General features: G+C 44.5%; 1 protein-coding gene across 10 annotated transcripts in view; it reads left to right on the top strand.

The window, feature by feature from the left end:
- EIF4G3 (eukaryotic translation initiation factor 4 gamma 3) overlaps positions 1–23,796 on the top strand; it is a 440,166-nt gene that overhangs the window by 346,011 nt on the left and 70,359 nt on the right. For all 10 annotated transcript variants that reach the window (XM_084651415.1, XM_084651414.1, XM_084651413.1 and 7 more), the window contains 7 exons: positions 3,326–3,496; positions 5,007–5,204; positions 7,390–7,536; positions 8,010–8,246; positions 15,248–15,352; positions 19,686–19,818; positions 23,200–23,294. In XM_084651415.1, coding sequence (XP_084507541.1) covers positions 3,326–3,496; positions 5,007–5,204; positions 7,390–7,536; positions 8,010–8,246; positions 15,248–15,352; positions 19,686–19,818; positions 23,200–23,294 — 1,086 coding nt within the window. The remainder of the gene's footprint in view (positions 1–3,325; positions 3,497–5,006; positions 5,205–7,389; positions 7,537–8,009; positions 8,247–15,247; positions 15,353–19,685; positions 19,819–23,199; positions 23,295–23,796) is intronic.

Raw genomic sequence — 23,796 nt, 5'->3', positions numbered from 1 at the left:
GGACGTTTCACCAACATCAACATGGGATGGCCGGGAAAAGTACATGACGCTCGCATCTTCAGGAACTCTGGTCTGTATGAACAGATGCAGCAAGGGACTTACTTTCCAGACCAGAAAACAACCATTGGGGATGTTGAAATGCCTATAGTTATCCTTGGGGACCCAGCCTACCCCTTAATGCCATGGCTCATGAATCCATACACAAGCACCCTGGACAGTAGTCAGGAGCTGTTCAACTATAGGCTGAGCAAGTGCAGAATGGTGGTAGAAAGAAAAGAAGTACTTGTGGCACCTTAGAGACTAACCAATTTATTTGAGCATAAGCTTTCGTGAGCTACAGCTCACTTCATCGGAGCTGTAGCTCACGAAAGCTCATGCTCAAATAAATTGGTTAGTCTGTAAGGTGCCACAAGTCCTCCTTTTCTTTTTGCGAAGACAGACTAACACAGCTGCTACTCTGAAACCTGTCATAATGGTGGTAGAATGTGCATTTGGACATTTAAAAGCGCGCTGGCACAGTTTACTGACTCGGTTAGACCTCAGCGAAACCAATATTCCCACTGTTATTACTGCTTGCTGTGCACTCCACAATATCTGTGAGAGTAAGGGGGGAAATGTACGTGGCGGGGTGCGAAGTTGAGGCAAATCGCCTGGCTGCTGATTACACGCAGTCAGACACCAGGGCAATTAGAAGAGCACACCAGGGCATACTGCGCATCAGAGAAGCTTTGAAAACCAGTTTCCTGGCTGACCAGGCTACAGCGTGACCGTTCTGTTTGTTTCTCCTTGATGAAAACCTGCCCCCTTGGTTCACTCTACTTCCCTGTAAGCCAAGCACCCTCCCCGCCCCCCTTTGATCACCACTTGCAGAGGCAATAAAGTCATTGTTATTTCAAATTCATCCATTCTTTATTAATTCGTCACACAAATGGGGGATAACTGCCACGGTAGCCTAGGGGCAGGGGAGGGAGGAGGGAAGGACAAGGCCACACTGCACTTCAAAACTTATTGAATGCCAGCCTTCTGTTGCTTGGGCAGTCCTCTGGGGTGGAGTGGTTGGGTGCCCGGAGCTGCTCGCGCGCCCCCTCCCTCCCCACGCTCTTGGGCTTCTGGGTGAGGAGGCTATGGAACTTGGGGAGGAGGGCGGTTGATTACACAAGGGCTGCAGTAACAGTCTGTGCCTTTGCTGCACCTCAACCATATGCTGGAGCATATCAGTTTGATCCTCCAGTAGCCTCAGCATTGCATCCTGCCTCATCTCATCACGCTGCCGCCACCTCTCCTGTTGCTCCAGCCATCTATCCTCTTGCGTGTCCCTCCTTTCCTCGCGTTCATTTTGTGCTTTCCTGGACTCTGACATTGTCTGCCTCCATGCATTCTGCTAGGCTCTTTCAGTGCAGGAGGACTGCATGAGCTCAGAGACCATTTCATCGCGAGTGCGTGTTTTTTGCCTTCTTATCTGCACTAGCCTCTGGGACAGAGATGCTAGTGGCAGCGTTGAAACATTTGCAGCTGCTGGAGGGAAAAAAGGGAGAGTAAAATTGAAAAAGACCATTTAAAAGGCCATTTAAGGCCATTTAAAAGGAGGAGCTGACGTTTTCAGGTTAACGTGCAGCACAAACCCAACTATACCTCCCCCCCCCGTACCCAATTCTCTGGGGTGATGGCTTCACCCCTTGCCCCACTGCATGGCTTACAGCGGAGATGATTTCTTTTCAGCCACAGGCAAACAGCCCAGCAGGAACAGCCATCTCTGAATGTCCCCTTAATAAAATTCCTCTGTTTCAACCAGGTGACCATGAATGATATCACTCTCCTAGGATAACACAGAGAGATAAAGAATGGATGTTGCTTGAAACACCGGGACCGCATGCTGCCATGCTTTCTTATGCAGTGATTCAAAACTATGTGCTACTGGCCTGGCGTGGTAAAGTGTCCTACCATGGAGGACGCAATAAGGCTGCCCTCCCCAGAAACCTTTTGCAAAGGCTTTGGGAGTACCTCCAGGAGAGCTTCATTGAGATATCCTTGGAGGATTTCCGCTCCATCCCCAGACACGTTAACAGACTTTTCCAGTAGCTGTATTGACTGCGAATGAATCCCAAGTCTTCAGGGCAAATTAATCATTAAACACGCTTGCTTTTAAACCATGTATTATATTTACAAAGGTACACTCACCAGAGGTGCCTTCTCCGCCTTCAAGGCCTGGGAGCCCAGGTTGGGAGGGTATTGGCTCCAGGGTGATAAACAGTTCCTGGCTGTCTGGGAGAACGGCTTCTCCACTTGCCTGGTATGTGCTATCTTCAACCTCCCCCTCCTCATCATCTTCCTTGTCCCCAGAATCCTCATCCCTGTTGCGTGAGACTCCCTTGCAGGAGAAGGGAAGCGGCATGTCTGGGGATCTGACCCCGAGTGGGCGTTTGCCTCTTTGTTTTTTTGTTAGGCTTGCCTGAGCTCCCTAAGTTTCACGCGGCACTGCTGCGGGTCCCTGTTATAGCCTCTGTCCTTCATGCCCTTGGAGATTTTTGCAAATATTTTGGCATTTCGTCTTTTGGAACGGAGTTCTGATAGCACGGATTCGTCTCCCTATACAGCTCTTTTGCGATTCTGCGACTCCATGGTCACCTCTGCTGATGATATCTGCACAGTCACTTGCGCTGATCAGCTTGCCACGGAGGCCAAAAAGGAAATGAAATTGAAAAGTTTGCTGGGCTTTTCCTGTCTACGTGGCCAGTGCATCCGAGTTGAGAGTGCTGTCCAGAGTGGTCACAATGGAGCACTCTGGGATAGCTCCCGGAGGCCAATAACCATCTAATTGCATCCCCACTACCCCAAATTCGACCTGGCTATGTCGATTTCAGCGTAATCCCCTCGACGGGGAGGAGTACAGAAATCAATTTTAAGAGCCCATTAAGTAGACAAAAATGGCTTTGTTGTGTGGATGGGTGCAGGATTAAATCGATCTAACGCTGCTAAATTCGACCTAAACTCGTAGTGTAGACCAGGGCTGGGAATCAGTTCCACAGAGCTTAAGCAGTGTGGTGGGATTGAAGAGGTTCTGATTGATAGGTAGCAGCCATCCTATTTCAGTTGTGATGATGGCTGACAGAGGGAAGAGTGTCTTCTATTTGTCCCTTTAATCTGCATTGCGCAGATACCAAGCTGGAAGCTAGACCAGTTTACTGTCTGAGAGGAATTCATAACAGTAGCAGGGTGAACTGTTGATTGATTGTATTGTCACCCACAGCTATTACTTGAGTACTGGAGCATGTATTGTGAGCCGTGAGTATTAAAGGGGATATAATAAAGAATTTTTTTGTCCTAGTTGTTGAATGTTGGACCAAGAAGATCACAGCAAAGCCAGAGGAGGGAGCCCAGGAAGATCATCACTGTATGTGTGAAAGAAGATGTCCACCTGAAGAAAGCAGAAAATGCCTGGAAGCCAAGCCTGAAAAGAGACAGCCAGGCTGAGGACCCAGAAAATATAAAAACCCAGGTGAGAACAGTCTCAACACACTTTGTGAATGCCAGTGAACTTCTGGAGTGGTCTTACACACAGTTAATTGAATCCTCAATAGACACTAACATTTCATTCTATTAACACTGGAACGATGGTAGTTTCTTCTTGCTGCTGTGATACTCTTGTCTGGACAATAACCCTAGCAGCACTGCTGTCCAGTTTGAGTCACAGTTCAGATCTGACTTTATTTTTTTGTTTTACTCTTATTCAGAGTTAAAATTGGGTCACTTCATATATAAAGAGAGTGAAGACAGGGAATACCAGACAACCTACTACCTCTCTACCAAGATTATTTTTATGCAACTATTTTACTTGAATATTTCTGCCTTCCCCTTAAAAATAAACAACCTCCAACTTTCAGTGTAGCACAGAACTTCCTTTTCATCCCATTGTAGAATGTATTTCTGTACTGAGCCTGAGCGGCACTAAGATTCTTCTGTAGATTTCCCTTTAGCAAAGACCCGCCCATGCCCACACTGCTGTATCTCAGACTTTCTCTGTAGGTTTCTCTCCCTCCGCTCTTTCATGCTCTTTCATGGGATAACCACAGCGGAATATTTTTGGAGTACAGTGGAATTTTGTTCCAGTTGACAAATACAGACTTGACCAAATGAATATAAAATTATCTGTCTTAGAGTAAATATAGTAAAAGCTTGTTACCTCTATTGATAAAAAAAAACAAAGCTTCTTCAAGTTAAACTTAACTATAGAACATAAATGACTGCTTCTGAAGTTATTCCAGATAAAAAAAATTTCAAGTGCCCAAGTCCTATTTTCAAAAGTGACTTAGGCATTTAGGAGCCTGTGTCACTAAAAGTCAATGAGACTTTGGTTCCTAACTGCCTATGTTACTTCTGAATCACATAGACACTTTAGAAAGGGTTGCCCCTCTTCTTCTATTGCTGTTAATCCATAGATGAGTTAATATTAAAGGTGAACTGAAAAGCTTTTTACCTTAGAAAACTGAGAGAGGTGCATGTTCCTGCACTTCCTGGTCCTTTAGATACAGGTGAAGTTATCAACTGTTACAGGAGAGATCCACAAAATCCATCTTGTGGGTAAGTGGCGGCAGAACTGACTTTCAAGTATTTTGTTATAAAATGTACAGTGGAGCCTGCCTCCACTGGAATGGGGATATAGTGAAATTCTATTAATTGTCAAGTACAGTGAAAATCACTCATAGTTTCAAAGCACTGCAGATTGCAATTCCAATAATAGGAAACCTCTGTTTGTGAGTAATAATTAATACAATTTTGATGCGGAGTAGATAGGACTGTGTTTAAGGACTTGTCTGGGGGTTTCACGGTATGTATGTCTGATCAGTTCTGGACATACATTCTGTTAGTGACTTGGCATCTTAAAAACTCCTTTTAAAAGTTTTTCTGTTCACCTTTAAAATGCATACCAGTTTATTATTCAGATCACCTCCTATAATCTTGCTGTGTTTGTGCTCTGCACTTATTGTTGTTTTTACTGACATGTTTAGGAGTTGTTCCGCAAGGTACGAAGTATCTTAAACAAATTGACACCACAGATGTTCAATCAGCTAATGAAGCAAGTAACAGACCTGACTGTAGACACAGAAGAGAGGCTAAAAGGAGTCATTGACCTGGTCTTTGAGAAAGCCATCGATGAGCCCAGCTTCTCTGTGGCTTATGCAAATATGTGTAGATGTCTTGTAACGGTAAGAGTGGCAAAAGTCAATCAGGAGTTTCCTGTGGGTAAGTTCTCCCCTTGCTGGACATCATTCCCATGGACTAAAATGGGAATTATGTAAACACATCCAGGGCAGAATTATACCCTTTAGTATTTTTATTGAACTTCTTAGTGTAGCTGAGAAAATCTTATATTACAAAATTGTGTTTACATGTATATATTGGCCACACATGCACCCAGAAAACCCAGAGTGAAATTGACTAGGAGTGATGTTAAACTGAGGTCCAGATTTGTAGCTATTGGGTGCTGAGCACCTTTGAAAATTTGGTGATTAAATTGCAGTTCAGTCCTAAAAGTAGCTCCATAAAAACAGGTTTCAGAGTAACAGCCGTGTTAGTCTGTATTCGCAAAAAGAAAAGGAGTACTTGTGGCACCTTAGAGACTAACCAATTTATTTGAGCATAAGCTTTCGTGAGCTACAGCTCACTTCCGATGAAGTGAGCTGTAGCTCACGAAAGCTTATGCTCAAATAAATTGGTTAGTCTCTAAGGTGCCACAAGTACTCCTTTTCTTTTTCCATAAAAACAGGATTCCAGATTCAAGTTGTGTCACTGATTTCCAGAGCAAATTTGTTCAGTTTGCGAGTAGAAAGCTGAGGCAATTTCTACATTCCAGCCCCACAAACTGACCCTGGGCTCTGACAATCAATCCACTTTTTTTTATCTTGAGCCTCATGGTTTTGTAGTCCCAACTGTGTTCTCAGTTACACTTATAGTGGCTTTTTGCAGTGTTTATGATGTATTATGTAAAAGCATATTTACACAAACTTTTTAAAGCTGTTTATTTATTTGATAGAGAGAAGGCTTTGATGTGTATCGTGTAAATCTGTATCGAGGCACATTTTAAACTAAAAAGTAGGTATCCTGACTCATTACTGCAGTGACTGTCATGAAAACAGGTACACAGTTCATCAATGTGATACTTCATAACCACTCCAGTAGTGATTCAGTAACAGAATGGTGCAAATGCCATCTTGAAATGGACATGCAGATTAAAGAACTATTACTGATTTATGATAGAATTTAATGCCTTTTTGGAATTGACCTCATCAGATCCAGAGTTCATTTCAGGCCACAGGATTGTGCCCTGGCCAGATAATTCCAATTCTACATAGAACTTGAGTGATTTTTATCCTAATGGTGCACCATGACAAACAATACAGTCGAGGATTGCTGGCCATGCTATTGGCAGTAAAAGTGAGATTTTCCTTATGTTAGACATCAGTCACCCTACTAGTGTCAGTCATTAGACCTGTTACGATATCTAACACAATAGGTACTTTAAAAATGAAAGGAAAAATGGAGATTGAGGGTGGAGAAAAGAGGGGTAGAAGTAGAGAAGAGGAGGGAAAACAGAGAAGAAGAGGTAGTGATGGAGAGAACTAATCCTACCAGAAATAGCACCTCTTGTCACTCACAGACAAGAAGCACTGCCTCCAGAAAAGCCATTTCAGGCATCAGAAAGTTTCAGGCGAGATAGGGGAGGGCCGAATCACCAATCTTAAGGTAAGAAACATTTACCCGTAACATTTGGGGAATGACCCTTATTTTTCCAAGTGTTGATCCCTGTTTTTGTCATTGGTAGAGCACTGCCCCAGAGTGGCACATTTCTGAAATGAACCCTGCAAATCATGGACCTGATAAGATTTAGCTATGGTGTACGTACTGTTACATAGGCAATACATACAGAGTGCTCTGTGAATGTTTATTAACAATAATATATATTGTTGTGGCATAGCTCTGGAATCTGAAACGCATAATACAAATCTGTATTTTAAAATGTTCTTATTTTTAAAAAATCATGAATCATAAACAGGATTCTTTGTAGGGAAACCATAATCTACTTCTACGCTAAGATGTTGTCAGACAAGGTTTAGTATGGAGAAAATTTTCATATCTGAATTTTGTTGTCTAATGAAAACACTGGCAAGATGGTTGTCTAATGAAAAACACTGGCAAGATGATTGTCTAATCAAAAACATGGTTGTCTAATGAGAACACTGGCAAGATGCTTAACTGTAGTAGCCTTGCAATCTCTGCTATTACTGTTTATAAAATATGTAATAAAATGTAACTGAGAGTGCATAGCTGAGATCCTTTGTATGGCAAGGTTTAATTGTGCTTTTCCCTGTGTTTTTCTTCCACTGGATACAGCTGAAAGTACCTATGGCAGACAAGCCTGGGAGCACAGTAAATTTCCGCAAGTTGCTACTGAATCGTTGCCAGAAGGAATTTGAAAAAGACAAAGCCGATGATGATGTCTTTGAGAAGAAGCAAAAAGAACTTGAAGCTTCTACCACTGTGAGTTTCTTCATAAAATCTCAGTGATCTTTGATAGTCCAATCATAGAAGACTAGAGCTGAAGGAGACCTCAGGAGGTCATCTAGTCCAACCCCTTGCTCAAAGCAGGACCAACCCCAACTAAATCATCCCAGCCAGGGCAATCTTGAAGGACTGAATCATAGACTATCAGGGTTGGAAGAGACCTCAGGAGGTCATCTAGTCCAACCCCCTGCTCAAAGCAGGACCAATCCCCAACTAAATCATACGACTGCTGTGGATGCTTTGGAAAATTTTGATTTCCTATGTTGCTGTGGTTGGGTTTCATAAAAAGGCTATTTGCATTAACTGAAGCCCTTATGATTATATGTTTCATAGTTTGGGGAGTAAGAGGTTGGGAATGTGAACAGCAGTAACTCTAGCTTTTCAGAAGCATGTGCTACTGTGTGGTTTCCATTTGCATGCTTTCTAGAATTCCCCTTTCTGTTCTACAGCAAGAGGAGAAGACGCGACTCCATGAGGAGCTGGAGGAGGCCAAGGACAAGGCTCGACGGAGATCCATCGGAAACATCAAATTCATTGGTGAACTCTTCAAACTTAAAATGCTGACAGAGGCCATCATGCATGACTGTGTGGTGAAGCTGCTTAAGAACCATGATGAAGAATCCCTGGAGTGCCTTTGCCGCCTGCTCACCACCATCGGCAAGGACTTGGACTTTGAGAAAGCAAAGGTAAAGAAAGGACTGAGTGACAGTGGCTGAACAGGGATGCAAAAGTGGGGGCTCAGTACTTTCCATTGCCGTTGTTTTCTCTAGGAATTTCTGTCATGTTCTATTAAATCAGATGCTGAGAATGTTTCATCCCCACCCTGTCACATTGCCTTCCCACCCCTTTCCAATATATTATGTACTGTTGGCTACATTAAGCACTAGCTGAAATATTTTAATTCCTTTTGCTGTTTAGCTGTTTCCAAGTAATTCACCCAGCTACACAACCTGAAAAGTATTTGACATACATAATATCTTCCTTTTACACATGGAATCTTAATCTGTCAACCGCAGTCCCCAAAGCCTTAAAATGTATTCCGGTTTCTTTGCTCCTTGGGGATTGTGTTACATATGGAAATACATCTTCAAATGAATTGTTCATGGTAACATCTGCAAGGCACATTGACTGACCTAAACTTCCTCATTATCAAAGCAATCACAGGCTTAGACAAAAAGAAAAGGAGCATTTGTGGCACCTTAGAGACTAACAAATTTATTTGAGCATAAGCTTTCGTGAGCTACAGCGCACTTCATCGGCTGTAGCTCACGAAAGCTTATGCTCAAATAAATTTGTTAGTCTCTAAGGTGCCACAAGTACTCCTTTTCTTTTTGCAAATACTGACTAACACGGCTGTTACTCTGAAACCAGGCTTAGACAAGTCTTCTGATTGTATTGTCTTCTCTGAAAATTCACCTTGTGTTATGTTGTGATCACAACCTGTAGTGTGATCATAGAATCATAGAATATCAGGGTTGGAAAGGACCTCTGGAGGTCATCTAGTCCAAACCCCTGCTTGAAGCAGGACCAATCCCCAATTTTAGCCCCGATCCCTAAATGGCCCCCTCAAGGATTGAACTCACAACCCTGGGTTTATCAGGCCAATGCTCAAACCACTGAGCTATCCCTCCCCCCTGAGGCAGATGTTTCACACTGCACTGCTACATTGTCCTTCCCCTATTTTTCCAGTAGATGTAAGTGTAGTTTAGTGCATTAAACGTTAGATTAACTCAATCCCATTGGCATTAATCATCTGCTTCTATTTCACACAAGCCAGGCAAGGGATGAAGACGTATTCAGATTTGTCTGCCAGATCTCAATCAGACACAACTCTGGAAACTGAGCTAATTGTTTTCAGCTGCTCTTAGAAGGGAGTTTCCTTGCAGCTTGGTGGATTGCAGGGATCACAATGGAAACCAATCCTGATCCTTACAATGATCCCTCGATGGATTGTTTGGGGGACCGTGGGCTGAGCCTAGTGGCCTGCTAGGCAAGGCTGAGAGCTTCTTAACGAGGCTTTGATCTCTAAGCCCTTTAGCACCCATCAAGCCTTAACCAGGGTCAGGGCTGCTCAGGGAGACCCGGGCTTTAAAATGCCTGCTCCTAAGCGACCAGAGGAGCTAGCAAACAGGAGTGGCTAACAGAGGAGTTTTGAGAGGGAGGAGTGTGAGGGGAGCTAGATACACTTAACATTCTTTAAAGTTAAAGCCAAAAATACCTGGGTAAAAAATCAAAGAACAACAAAGGAATGAGCTTCAGGAGTTAAAAGAGAAGTCCAGCAACAGAGTGGGGGCTATCCAATTTATTGCACTCAATGCAGCATGTATGATTACCTGCCCTATGGGTGCATTTGGTGCAAGGAGCTCCTGGCCCTCAGAGACCATGTACGGGCTTTGGAGACCAGAGTGGCTGAACTGGAGGAGCTAAGGAAGACAGAGACTTTCCAGGACACAATAGAACAGTCCCACCTCTGGTCTGACAGCCTCTGTGCTCTTGAGGAGGATGGAAATCTCATGGAAGGAGAACATCCAACTGGGGCAGAGGGAAACGATCCCATAGTTGAGACCCTTCTTCCAGATCATGTTGTGGTATCCTCTCACACTGAGGATACCTCTCCCAGGGAGGGAAGTCCAGTTATTAAGAAGAGACAGGTATTAGTAATGGTGATTCGATCATTAGAAACATAGAGAGCTGGGTTTGCGATGACCGGGAGAACCGCATGGTGACTTGCCTGCCTGTTGTGAAGGTTGCGGATGTCTCAAGACATCTAGATACACTTATGTGTAGTGCTGTGGGGGAGCCGGTGGTCATGGTACATGTTGATACCAGAGATATAGGAAAGGATAGGAGAGAGGTCCTGAAGACCTAATTTAGGCTGCTAGATAAGAGATTGAAGTTCAGGACCTCCATGGTAATCGTCTCTGAAATTCTTCCAGTTCCATGCGCAGGCCCAGTTAGACAGGCAGAACTGCAAGGTCTCAGTGCGTGGATAAGATGATGGTGTAGTGAGGAGGGGTTTAGATTTATTAGGAACTGGGGAAACTTTTGGGAAAGGGGGAGCTGATTCAGGAAGGATGGGAAGTGCTTATATACCGATGCTAGGAGTCTAAATAATAAGATGGGTGAACTAGAGTGCCTCATATTAAATGAGGATATTGAAATGTGGCGGAATGAGGATAATCAATGGGACACAGTAATACCAGGGTACAAAGTATATCGGAAGGACAGAATAGGTCATGCTGGTGCAGGAGTGGTACTATATGTGAAAGAAATGAATCAAATGAAGTAAAAATCTTAAATCAATCAAACTGTACCATAGAATCTCTGTGGATAGTAATTCCATGCTCTAATAATAAGAATATAGCGGTAGAGATATATTACCGACCACCTGACCAGGATGGTCATAGTGACTGTGAAATGCTCGGGGAGATTAGAGAGGCTATTCGGATTAAAAATTCTATAATAATAATGGGGATTTCAGCTATCTCCATATTGACTGAATACATGTCATCTTGGGATGGGATGCAGAGATAACGTTTCTTGACACCTTAAATGACTGCTTCTTGGAGCCGCTAGTCCTGGAACCCACAAGAGGAGAGGCAATTCTTGATTTAGGCCTAAGTGGAGCACAGGATCTGGTCCAAGAGGTGAATATAGCTGGACCCCTTGGTAATAGTGACCATAATATAATTAAATTTAACATCCCTGTGGCAGGGAAAACACCACAGCAGCCCAACACTGTAGCATTTAATTTCAGAAAGGGGGACTAAACAAAAATAAGGAGGTTAGTGAAACAGAAATTAAAGGTACGGCACCAAAAGTGAAATCCCTGCAAGCTGCATGGAAACTCTTTAAAGACACCATAATAGAGGCTCAACTTAAATGTCCACCCCAAATTAAAAAACATAGTAAGAGAACCAAAAAAGTGCCACTGTGGCTGAACAACAAAGTAAAAGAAGCAGTGAGAGGCAAAAAGGCTTCCTTTTCAAAAGTGAGGAAAATAGAAAGGAACATAAACTCTGGCAGATGGGAGATTCCCAAACCTGAGCCATTCTTTTTAGGTGACAAATCTGAGGAACTGCCCCAGATTGAGGTGTCATTAGAGGAGGTTTTGGAACAAATTGATAAACTAAACACTGATTTGTCACCAGAACAAATAGATAAACTAAACAGTGATTAGTCACCAGGACTGCAATGGCCTTTTCTCATTTGAGTGCTCCTTTAGCGTCTCCATCGTCCAGGGGCCCCACTGGTTGTTTAGCAGCTTCCTGCTTCTGATGTACTTAACAAAAAATTTGCTGTTACTTTTGGTGTCTTTGGCTCATTGTTCTTCAAATTCATTTTTGGCTGTCCTAATGATATTTTTATGCCTCATCTGCCAGAGTTTATGTTCCTTTCTATTTTCCTCACTTTTGAAAAGGAAGCCTTTTTACCTCTCACTGCTTCTTTTACTTTGTTGTTCAGCCACGGTGGCACTTTTTTGGTTCTCTTACTATGTTTTTTAATTTGGGGTGGACATTTAAGTTGAGCCTCTGTTATGCAGTCTTTAAAGAGTTTCCATGCAGCTTGCAGGGATTTCACTTTTGGTGCCGTACCTTTAATTTCTGTTTCACTAACCTCCTTATTTTTGTTTAGTCCCCCTTTCTGAAATTAAATGCTACAGTGTTGGGCTGCTGTGGTGTTTTCCCTGCCACAGGGATGTTAAATTTAATTATATTATGGTCACTATTACCAAGGGGTCCAGCTATATTCACCTCTTGGACCAGATCCTGTGCTCCACTTAGGCCTAAATCAAGAATTGCCTCTCCTCTTGTGAGTTTCAGGACTAGCGGCTCCAAGAAGCAGTCGTTTAAGGTGTCAAGAAACGTTATCTCTGCATCCCATCCCAAGATGACATGTATTCAGTCAATATGGGGATAGTTGAAATCCCCCATTATTATTATTACTGAGTTTTTAATTTGAATAGCCTCTCTAATCTCCCCGAGCATTTCACAGTCACTATAACCATCCTGGTCAGGTGGTCGGTAATATATCCCTACTGCTATATTCTTATTAGAAGAAGAAAGTACAATTACTTACCAAACAGTAACTGTGGCTCTTTGAGATGTTGTAGTCAGTGTGAATCCCATGACTCACCCTTCATCCCCGCTTTTCAGAGTCCTCAGCTAAATGGGCTTTGAATTGCAAAGGAACTGAGGGAGGGCCATGACCCCTCTATGGGAGTACAAGGAGGCACAGGATATATGTGCGGCCCTGGCAGACACAGCTATTAAAAGAAATCTGGTCTCATGCACATGGAATCCACATTGACTACAACATCTTGAACAACCTCAATTACTATAGGGTAAGTAACTGTACTTTCCCTCAATTCCTCCCCTTCTCAGTATCTACACACTAGCTGCATCACTCAAGGCTTCAATCCTGCACCATTGATGTCGGTAAGAGTTCTGTCACTAAGGGTATGACTTACACCGCAACTGGAGGCGTGATTGTAGCACATATAAACATACCCGAGCTAGCTTTTACCTTGCTGGCTTGGGTTTGGGTACCATTAGCAGTGAAGCTGCAGCAGTCTGGGCTAGCCACCCAAGTACAAGTCCACCAGTGATCCTTGTAATGTACTCAGGTGACTACCCTGTTCCACTGTGGCTTCACTGTTATTGGTACCCAAGACATCTAGAGTAAAGCTAGCTTATGTCTGTCTACATGTGCTGCAATCACACCTCTGATTGTAGTGTAGACAGACCCTCGCTTCCTAGGATCAGGAGCGGGCTCGTAGGCTGTACTTACTGTTAGGATATAGATATTCAGGCCTGTCTGTAAAGGCCTATACTCTAAGAATTTAGGTGTATTCTTATCACTTGGCTAGTTATAGAGGTATAAAAGAAAGTATCAAAATCACCATCTGCCGGTGTAAGAGTCTTCTCCTACTGTGACAGTCTGAGGCCCTGTTCTTAGGCTAAGGACTTTGGCTAAGCAGCAGAGGCAGCCATAAGCTGGGAAGCGAACGGTCACATCCTCACACTGAAACCTAGTCACATTGAAAGAAGGTGCTATTGGGCTGTTAGGAATACAATCCTGTCCTGATAATGCCTATCGCCTCCAGAGAAAGGGAAGTGCTTAGAAGATGTAAAAGGAAACTTAGTTTGATAGCATCCTGTCTGGCAAGAACTCACTTATCAATAGCTAGGATGTGAAATCCTCATTTCTGTGTTTGTTCTATCACTGTAGTCCTCATTTCCCTATTGTTTGCCTGCATGATCTCTGTCTGGTTCTGTGATTGTTTCTGTCTGCTGTATAGTTAATTTTGCTGGGTGTGAACTAATTGAGGTGGTGGGATATAATTGGTTAAATAATCATGTTGGGATTGGTTGGTTTAATTTTAGTGGAATGATTGGTTAAGGTATAGCTAAGCAGAACTCAAGTTTTACTATATAGTCTGCAGTCAATCAGGAAGTGAGTGTGTGTGGGGGGGGGGGGGAGTGGGAACAGGGAATGGGGGTGAGGAAATTGGAATCATGTTTAGCTAAGGGCAGGAATGGGAACAGGGCCACAGGTAAGGTTCTGTGGTGTCAGAGCTGGGAAGAGGGACACTAAGGAAGGAAACTGGAATCATGCTTGCTGGAAGTTCACCCCAATAAACATCAAATTGTTTGCACCTTCGGACTTCAGGTATTGTTGCTCTCTGTTCATGCGAGAAGGACCAGGGAAGTAAGTGGGTGAAGGAATAAGCCCCCTAACACTTAGTGTATTGTTTTTTCTATTCTTATTGCTTATTTATGTTAATACTCTTTCTGCCAAATTCATTAACTTCATTAGAATTACAACACCAGGGTTGAATTTGACCCCTTATATTTACTTTCTAATAATAGCGGGAACATTTTATTAAGCATTTTCATTGTAGCTGAAATGCTAGCAATAGTTACAATTAAAGTTGCTGGAGAATTTCCTGTTTAAGTATCTGTTTTCCATCACTCATTGCTTTCTGAAACTTTCACCTTTAAGGATGACATTTTCCGGGATTGGCCCATGCCCAAGAGTTAATTTTTTAAAAAAAAGTTGGAAGGAAAAGGGTTCCACGGTTTTTGAATGAGAGGACTGAAAAAATTAAACTTTTTGGTTATTAACAAAAAATCTTGCAACTTCTTTTTTTATAACATTTCTAGCTCCAAAATGACTGGTGGTTGAAATTTGAGAGTTTGGCAAGCCCTTGATAAATAGAAGTGCCCTTCAGTGTCCTAGTGAAAATTGATTTTAATGTGGCCAAATGTATGAGCTTTTGGGGAAAAAACACGCTTCTTGTCAGTAAATGATAGCACTATTTGTAATGAGAACGTAACTGACTGAAAGGATATTGTGTATATAGATGTGGCAACTTATCTATGTAGTCAAAATATATTGAAAGTTTGCAGTGAATTAGGCAGGGATCTGTAGAATCCCATTGTCATTCCCCTGCCATCATGTAAGCATGCTTTGGGCCATACACACATAAGTCCAGTACATGCATGAAAGTGTGCATGACCTGATGCACATTTTCACACAGAGCAAATCTAGATCCCTGAATCAATCATACCGTGCCTTGCAGCAATGATCAGTAGACTACTCTGGGACAAAATTGATTGCCCAGGTAAAGTTGCATTCCGTTGTTCTTCTGAGAGTTGATGGCATTTGTGTCTTTTTTTTATAGCCCCGTATGGACCAGTATTTTAATCAAATGGAGAAGATTGTGAAAGAGAGAAAAACGTCCTCCAGGATTCGGTTCATGCTTCAGGATGTAATAGACCTAAGGCTGGTATGTACCCACTGAAGTAAGTAAAAGAGCACGGTCATTGGCACTACTGTAATGGAATATCCCTCAAATGAGAGTAATAATTATTGATTACAGTAGTAGGAATGATGAAAGGAAAATATGTACCCTTTTTGCTCATCCCAGATGTCCGGTCATTTGAAAGGTAAGAAGTACTCTCACCCCCACACCCCCACTTTATTGAGGGCTAAGAGATTAGTGTTTGGTGGACAGATTAATTGCTTCACATGTTTAGGACACTTAGGACCTGTCTACACTGCAAATACAGGCATGTGTTTGTAATGAGTTTTTGAAACACTTACCAACCCGATTACAACAAATACAGCTCAGCTTTTGTCCAAAGTAGGTTTGGGGTTTTTTTATAAACAATATAAACTTGTATCATTTGTTGCGTGTCTATTCTTAGTGCTCTGCTTAACCATATATGTGTAAATGCATTCTGGGTAGCTGTCTCAAAGTGCTGGAACTGAAGACAGAGTGCCCAGAGAACATGAGCACATTGCCACACCAGCAGCACTCTGGGGTGCTCTTAACATACAGAGGTTTGAGATGACTAGCCAGTCTGGTTACACAAGGGTGTTCAGAAGCCCTCTATACATCAAGGAAAAAAGGTTGCTCAGTTTGTTACAGGAAGTTACGAGTCTCAGCCTGTACTGCAAGCAAGAATGATAATATGGTTAGCTACTGTGATTACTAGTTGATTACAGTACACCCTCGCTATAACGAACCTGTTGGGATCCAAGCCTTTTGTTCATTGTAGCCAGGGGTTCGTTATAGCGAAAGGACAATAAAAAAAAAAAATGGGCAGAGGGGCTGAGACCTGGGCTGTGAGTCCCAGGCGGCTGGGGCTTCGGGCATCTGCCCTGCATGGCTGGGGCTGGGGCTTCGGGCATCTACCCTGCATGGCTGGGGCTTCGGGCATCTACCCTGCATGGCTGGGGCTGGGGCTTCGGGCATCTGCCCTGCATGGCTGGGGCTGGGGCTTCGGGCATCTACCCTGCATGGCTGGGGCTGGGGCTTCGGGCGTCTGCCCAGCATGGCTGGGGCTGGGGCTTCGGGCGTCTGCCCAGCATGGCTGGGGCTGGGGCTTCGGGCATCTGCCCTGCATGGCTGGGGCTGGGGCTTCGGGCATCTGCCCAGCATGGCTGGGGCTGGGGCTTCGGGCATCTACCCTGCATGGCTGGGGCTGGGGCTTCGGGCATCTGCCCTGCATGGCTGGGGCTGGGGCTTCGGGCATCTGCCCTGCATGGCTGGGGCTGGGGCTTCGGGCATCTACCCTGCATGGCTGGGGCTGGGGCTTCGGGCGTCTGCCCTGCATGGCTGGGGCTGGGGCTCCGGCCCGTCTGCCCTGCACGGCTGAGGCTGGGGCTCCGGCCCGTCTGCCCTGCACGGCTGAGGCTGGGGCTCCGGCCCGTCTGCCCTGCACGGCTGAGGCTGGGGCTCCGGCCCGTCTGCCCTGCACGGCTGAGGCTGGGGCTCCGGCCCGTCTGCCCTGCGCGGCTGGGGCTGGGGCTCCGGCCCGTCTGCCCTGCACGGCTGGGGCTGGGGCTCCGGCCCGTCTGCCCTGCGCGGCTGAGGCTGGGGCTCCGGCCCGTCTGCCCTGCACGGCTGGGGCTGGGGCTCCGGCCCGTCTGCCCTGCACGGCTGGGGCTGGGGCTCCGGCCCGTCTGCCCTGCGCGGCTGAGGCTGGGGCTCCGGCCCGTCTGCCCTGCGCGGCTGAGGCTGGGGCTCCGGCCCGTCTGCCCTGCGCGGCTGGGGCTGGGGCTCCGGCCCGTCTGCCCTGCACGGCTGGGGCTGGGGCTCCGGCCCGTCTGCCCTGCGCGGCTGGGGCTGGGGCTCCGGCCCGTCTGCCCTGCACGGCTGGGGCTGGGGCTCCGGCCCGTCTGCCCTGCGCGGCTGAGGCTGGGGCTCCGGCCCGTCTGCCCTGCGCGGCTGAGGCTGGGGCTCCGGCCCGTCTGCCCTGCGCGGCTGGGGCTGGGGCTCCGGCCCGTCTGCCCTGCATGGGCAGCCACACGTGGCTGGGGCTGGGGCTCCGAGCTGTCAGCCACGCACGGCAGTGGGGTTGGGGCTCCGGGCTGTTAGCCATGCACAGCAGTGGGGTTGGGGCTTCGGGCCGTCTTCCCCGCATGACTGGGGCTGCAGCTTTGGGCCGTCTGCCCTGCATGGCTGGGGTTGGGGCTTCGAGCTGTCTGCCCTGCATGGCTGGGGCTCCGAGCTGTCAGCCATTCACAGCAGTGGGGTTGGGGCTCCAGGCTGTCAGCCCTGTGTGGCGGGTTTGGGGCTCCAGGCTTCAGCCCTGCGCACTGGGGCTCCGGCTTCAGCCCTTGGCAGGGGGAGATGGGATAGGGGCCTACTCCTTAGTTTCTGCCCTTGGGCTCAACGTGTGACGCTGGATAAAAATTGTTGGTTATTTTACAATAGAGTACTTACTGTAGTTGGGATCCAGGGACCGGGTTTGTTATACCCAAAGGTTCATAATAAGGAAGGGCCTTATAGTGAGGATGTACTTATTAACCATATTGTGTGTGGACACAAATTACCTTTAGAGCCAGCCATATCAATAACTGGTTCCAAACTTGTCTGAAAGTTAGTGAAGATGAGTCCAATCTAAACTAAAAATGTAAACAAATCTAAAAATGTAGCCAGACTAAAGCTTAATACATAACCCGGGCTTTAACGCCGTTACATAGTATAATTGAGGTCATCTACACTGAAAATTGTAAAAGCGGTTGTAGCCAGGTCAAGAAACAACCATGGTATATTTGGATCCTTTGTGTTTTTGGGTACATGAATCTGTACAGTATGGGGTCTAGTGACAGCATCAGTCACCTAAGTTTTTCTTGTGCATAAAGGTTCCACTTCTTTTCCCAAAGAGTTCTTATTTGGCCCATATTAGATTCTTTTATAGTGTGGGGTAGTGTTTCTCAAAGCAAGTTATTCCAGCCCCTGTTGATTCGGGACCAAGTAAACTGTCTCACATTAGTATATATTGAGTCTTGGATTAACTGGCAAATCACAGTTTTCTGCAAAAATACACCCTATTACTGCTCTTTTGGATCAGTTGTTGTTTTCATTGTCTTTCCAGAGGTGGAAGAAACATGCTGGCAAACACTGAAATTATGTAACCTATTTGGAGTAACAGCAACTTCCCCTCAAAGACATCTCTTTCCTATTAAGTTGGTATTAAGTTATGCTGCATAGGATAGAAAAGATAATGATCTGAAGACTTTTATAGCACAAGTGGTTAAAGCAGCCTTGCATGTTATGTCAGTCATGTTCTTTTATGAAGGTGGATCCTTGTTACAGAAGCCAAATTCAATGATATATATTTGCATTATATATACATTCTACTATTGTAAGTCTGAGGCTAGAAATGGGGTACGGGTTAGGTGACCCAGCTCCACAGCATCCTTTTCACTGGTGGTCCTTCTAATTTAAAGATACATGTACTCTAAAGACACTAACAGTGACATATAGAGTACAGACCGTGCACGCCCAGCTAGTACAGAAGTAAATAGCAGTGTAGACAGTGAGGCACAGCTTAGGTGTGTAGAGAAGAAGAGAGTGCCCTACATTACTGAAGCCCCAGGATATATACCATACATGGGCTAGCTACATGCCCAAGCAGTGCCTCCCGCATCTGCAGTGTTATTTTTAGCAGTGCAGTGTCCTGCTGCCTCCCTGCTGCCACAGCCTTTTCCCACAAAGTGAAAGGCTGAGGCACGGGAGAAAGACTCTGGTATCAGGAAAAGGATCTGGCAGCTCTCAGCTGACTTCCCCCTGCCAGAGCCTTTCCTCATTGCAGTAAAAGGCTCTGGCAGTGGAGAGCTTTTTGAGCCTTTCACTGCAGCATGTAGCTACACATTGTGCTTGTATTCCACATGCTGCTGTAAATGTAGACATAATCCTTAAGGGTATGTCTACTCTGCAATTAAAAACCCATGGCTGGCCTGTGCCAGCTGATTTGGGCTCACAGGGCTGTTTAATTGCAGTGTAGACGTTTGGGCTCAGGCTGGAGCCCAGGCACTAGGGGGACCCTGCGAGGTGATAGGGTCCCAGAGTTTGGGTTTCACCCTGAGTCAGATTGTCTTCATCGCAATTAAACAGCCGCGCAGCCTAGGCCACGGGCCAGCATTTGGTATCTGATTGCAGTGTAAACATATCCTAAGGGTGAGAGGATTACTGGGAAGCTAGCTATTGAACTGTGTATGCCACTTTTACAACCTTACTCTCATCATGTCCATGATATCACATTTACTAGGCTTCTCTGTAAATACCACAGAACTCATTTTTGGTTCTTATGTACCTCCTTATACAGTGCAACTGGGTATCCCGGAGAGCAGATCAAGGCCCCAAGACTATTGAGCAGATTCATAAAGAAGCAAAAATTGAAGAGCAAGAAGAGCAGAGAAAGGTCCAGCAACTCATGACCAAAGAGAAGAGAAGACCAGGTAAAGAACCACACAAATTAGCTCTCATTTCACTGTGGGCACCCACTGCCCACTGTTCAGAATCTCATAAAAAAGGCACAAATCTGTTAAGGAATATCTGTCATGGACCTGAATGAGATTGGAAGAGGAGGAAAATCTGAGGATACTTTCTCCAACATCCCTCTACAGTATCAAGCACCATCCACCCTCCCAGAGAAGCTGGTTTCTCCTGCTACAGTGATCACTGATGAGATAGCTAACACTGTTGACAAAAAGAAAAGGAGTACTAGTGGCACCTTAGAGACTAACCAATTTATTTGAGCATAAGCTTTCGTGAGCTATAGCTCACGACATTGGATGCATTCAGTGGAAAATACAGTGACCAAAAGGTTTTCTTCCCCCCGCCTCCCCCTGCTCTCCTGCTAGTAATAGCTCATCTTAAGTGATCACTCTCCTTACAGTGTGTATGATAAAACCCATTTTTTCATGTTCTGTGTGTATATAAATCTCCTCACTGTATTTTCCACTGAATGCATCCATTGAAGTGAGCTCACGAAAGCTTATGCTCAAATAAATTGGTTAGTCTCTAGGGTGCCACAAGTACTCCTTTTCTTTTTGTGAATACAGACTAACACGGCTGCTACTCTGAAACCTGATTGTTGACAAAGAGGGTCTCCTGGAAATCTGGTTCTGTTGCCTGCTCTGCATTGACTTCTTATGTGTGTTCTTTTTGGGAAAATCACTTAAGTTCTCAAATGCCTCAGTTTCCTTATTTGTAAAATTGTAATTACACCATATGGGTGGTTGCTTAAATGTTACATTTATGTGAAGCCCTGCACTTCTCTGGGGCTTCACAGGGATCTCAGAGTATTATAATTACTATTTAGGAGTCATATTCTGCCTGTCTTACTCACATTGAGTATCATAGAATCATAGAATATTAGGGTTGGAAGGGACCTCAGGAGGTCATCTAGTCCAATCCCCTGCTGAAAGCAGGACCAACACCAACTAAATCATCTTACTTCATGAATACTGTGATTTCAACAAATGGGAGTACTCCCATAGTAAGGTGCAATTCAGTGTGTGAAAGGGTGTGGTAGCCTGACCTTCAGTTGTTGTTAGGCATCAAAATTAAACACCCATTAAGATGAATAGAGGCTGTCCATACCTTTCTGAGCTGTTGTACCAAAATCAGCCGTACTAAAAGCTGGTCTGGATCCTTTTGATTTCAGTAGCATCACACTTGGTTATCCTAGCACTGAGTTGTCTCATTGTTTTGGCCAGTCTCAGCAGTTTCAGTTAGACAGCAGTGCACTGATCCATGGTCAGAATTTTTTCTCCATAACCATAATGGCTAGAATCTTTTTTTCTAAATGTAATTTTCTAAATTATTCTGAACTGATGGGGCCACTAGAGATGTGATACAATCTACACCAAGTACCAGCTCAGTCCAAGGCCTGGATCCAGAAAAAAATAAAACAAAAAGTAACTTTAAACAAATTTTCAGTATAAAATGGCTTATGAGAATACAAGTATGGAGAGCAGTTTTACATATAAGAACCAGTAGGTAAAGAAATGTGATAAAACAAGAAAGTAAGATAAAACAGTTGGCAAGCAACGAATCAATTGTGAAGGAAGAATGCTTGGCAGACCTAATGCAGAATAGTCTTCTATGGGATATTAAACAAGAGGTACAATAAAAAAAGGAAGAAGACAAAGTGCATATTGGCTTCTATTTTTAATGCTGCTACAATTTATAGAATTATAGAATCATAGAATATCAGGGTTGGAAGGGACCTCAGGAGGTCATCTAGTTCAACCCCCTGCTCACAGCAGGACCAATCCCCAACTAAATCATCCCAGCCAGGGCTTTGTCAAGCCTGACCTTAAAAACCTCAAAGGAAGGAGATTTGACTACCTCCCTAGGTAACACATTCCAGTGCTTCACTACCCTCCTGGTGAAAAAGTTTTTCCTAATATCCAACCTAAACCTCCCGCACTGCAACTTGAGACCATTACTCCTTGTTCTGTCATCTGCTACCACTGAGAACAGTCTACATCCATCCTCTTTGGAACCCCCTTTCAGGTAGCTGAAAGCAGCTATCAAATCCCCCCCTCATTCTTCTCTTCTGCAGACTAATAATGGTGGGAAAGAAATTCTACCTGAACCTCTTGAAGTGATTCCTCATTCAGGCTGAAATGTGTGTGTGTTGAATCTATGCAGTGAGTGCCACTGTTTCAGGTAGCAGGAAGCCATTTCTTCTGCCTCTTTTTGGAGCTTTTTATTTTGCACAATACATGCAAATGACTACATCAGAACACCAAGAACACAGGCTGAGAAAACAGTGCTGTAGTCAGAGGGAAATATCACAAAAGTTTGCCCTTCAAAATTGTGGTTCTTTCTCAGGCCTGTTTATAATACAACAATTAATAATCTACATATGCCACAGTTCCTGAGGTAACTGCACCTCTAACCCATTCAGGTGGCCTCCTTAAGAGCACTCCACTTAAGTCTCATGCTTCTAACTATCACCTTGCTCAGGGCGGAGGTCTGTGACTCCCCCTCTAGACCAGAAATTTGGGCTGCAATTCCTCATGCAATTCACTGTTGTTATCCCAGCTGGTCTAAGTTTAGTTCAGCATCTGCAGCTCTGCTTTCTTTCAGTTCGATGACAGGCACTAACCAGTGGCCAGTCAGCCTTCATAAAGAAAATATTATTCAGAACAAAAGCATTACAGAGAAAACCTATCTTAAAAACAGTAAACAACTCACATGCAGGTCTCAGTTTACCAGGCAAATCCATCTTAAACATGAAAACCCTGATAGGAACAAAGTACTTCAGACCCTTCCTGCAGGTCTGCCCCTCTTGGTCGCAGTGTCATGCTAATTCTTGGATTGAGTGAGAGTGACTCCCTCCCATGTTAGGGTGACCACTTTATACAGCTCTCAGTTCTTTGTTTGGTAATCATCTTTAACCAGATCAAACTAGCATATGCCATTTCTCCCAAAAGATGAGCCCTCTCTAGTCTTGCCACCTGCCTAGGAATTTTCATTAATTACCCCCCAAATGATGTTAGTTCCTGCAGTAAACCCCTGTAACTCCCCCATGGAGCCAGAATATAATCTGTAGCTCAGAAAGATATACATAACATTTATAAAGTTGATACAATAGTCTTTGAATATCCCATGCCTCTATAATATCTAATCTAGAATAAACCTCTAAAATTCATGCTTAACATTCGCACTGTAGAGTTGTGTTGGGCTCACAGTAGGGCTGCAGCCCCTTCTTTGACTTTCTCAGATCACGTTTTTGAGGCAAGGACTGTACACATTGCACTTGGATACGTTTGGACCATGAGCAAGTTTTAAGGAAGTTTTGATTGACTTTGTTATTTTTGTAGGTGTCCAGAGGGTAGATGAAGGTGGATGGAACACTGTTCAGGGGGCAAAGAATAGTCGTGTGCTTGACCCTGCCAAATTCCTTAAAATCACCAAGGTAAGTATCAATGGACTGAGTCACTTAATGTTGACAAAGCTACTTGGATATTAGTTTGGGAAATTTTTGTTTGTTTAGATCTATGGAGGAGATGGTTTGGTGCTTATGGGTACAAAGAGGCCTTACTCTTTTTTCTAGGGTGTTTTAATTCGTAAAATCTTTGGGGAGGCAGGTCTGAGCTGAATGTAAACAAAACATTGAGCAAATGTTATTGGTTCTGAATGTCCAAAGATTATTTGAACTGAGGAAAGACAACATATGTACACATTTTTTAAGATTCATAATTATCCTTTTTTGATCCAAAATTTCTTCAGTTGAAAAGAGAATGTGAATTCAGGTACTGTCTTTGACAGGAATAATACATCAAGCAGCTATCCCACAAGGCCTCTCAAGTGCCTTGGAAGGCCTGCCTGTGGTTACTGGGGGGAAGGATAGCTCAGTGGTTTGAGCATTGGCCTGCTAAAGCCAGGATTGTGCGTTCAATCCTTGAGGCGGCCCTTTA

Source organism: Lepidochelys olivacea (assembly GCF_965140295.1).
Source record: "Lepidochelys olivacea isolate rLepOli2 genome assembly, chromosome: 18".
NCBI classification, from domain to species: domain Eukaryota; kingdom Metazoa; phylum Chordata; order Testudines; family Cheloniidae; genus Lepidochelys; species Lepidochelys olivacea.
Note: the sequence above shows the minus strand (reverse complement) of the source record. Positions and strands in the feature narration are given on the sequence as shown.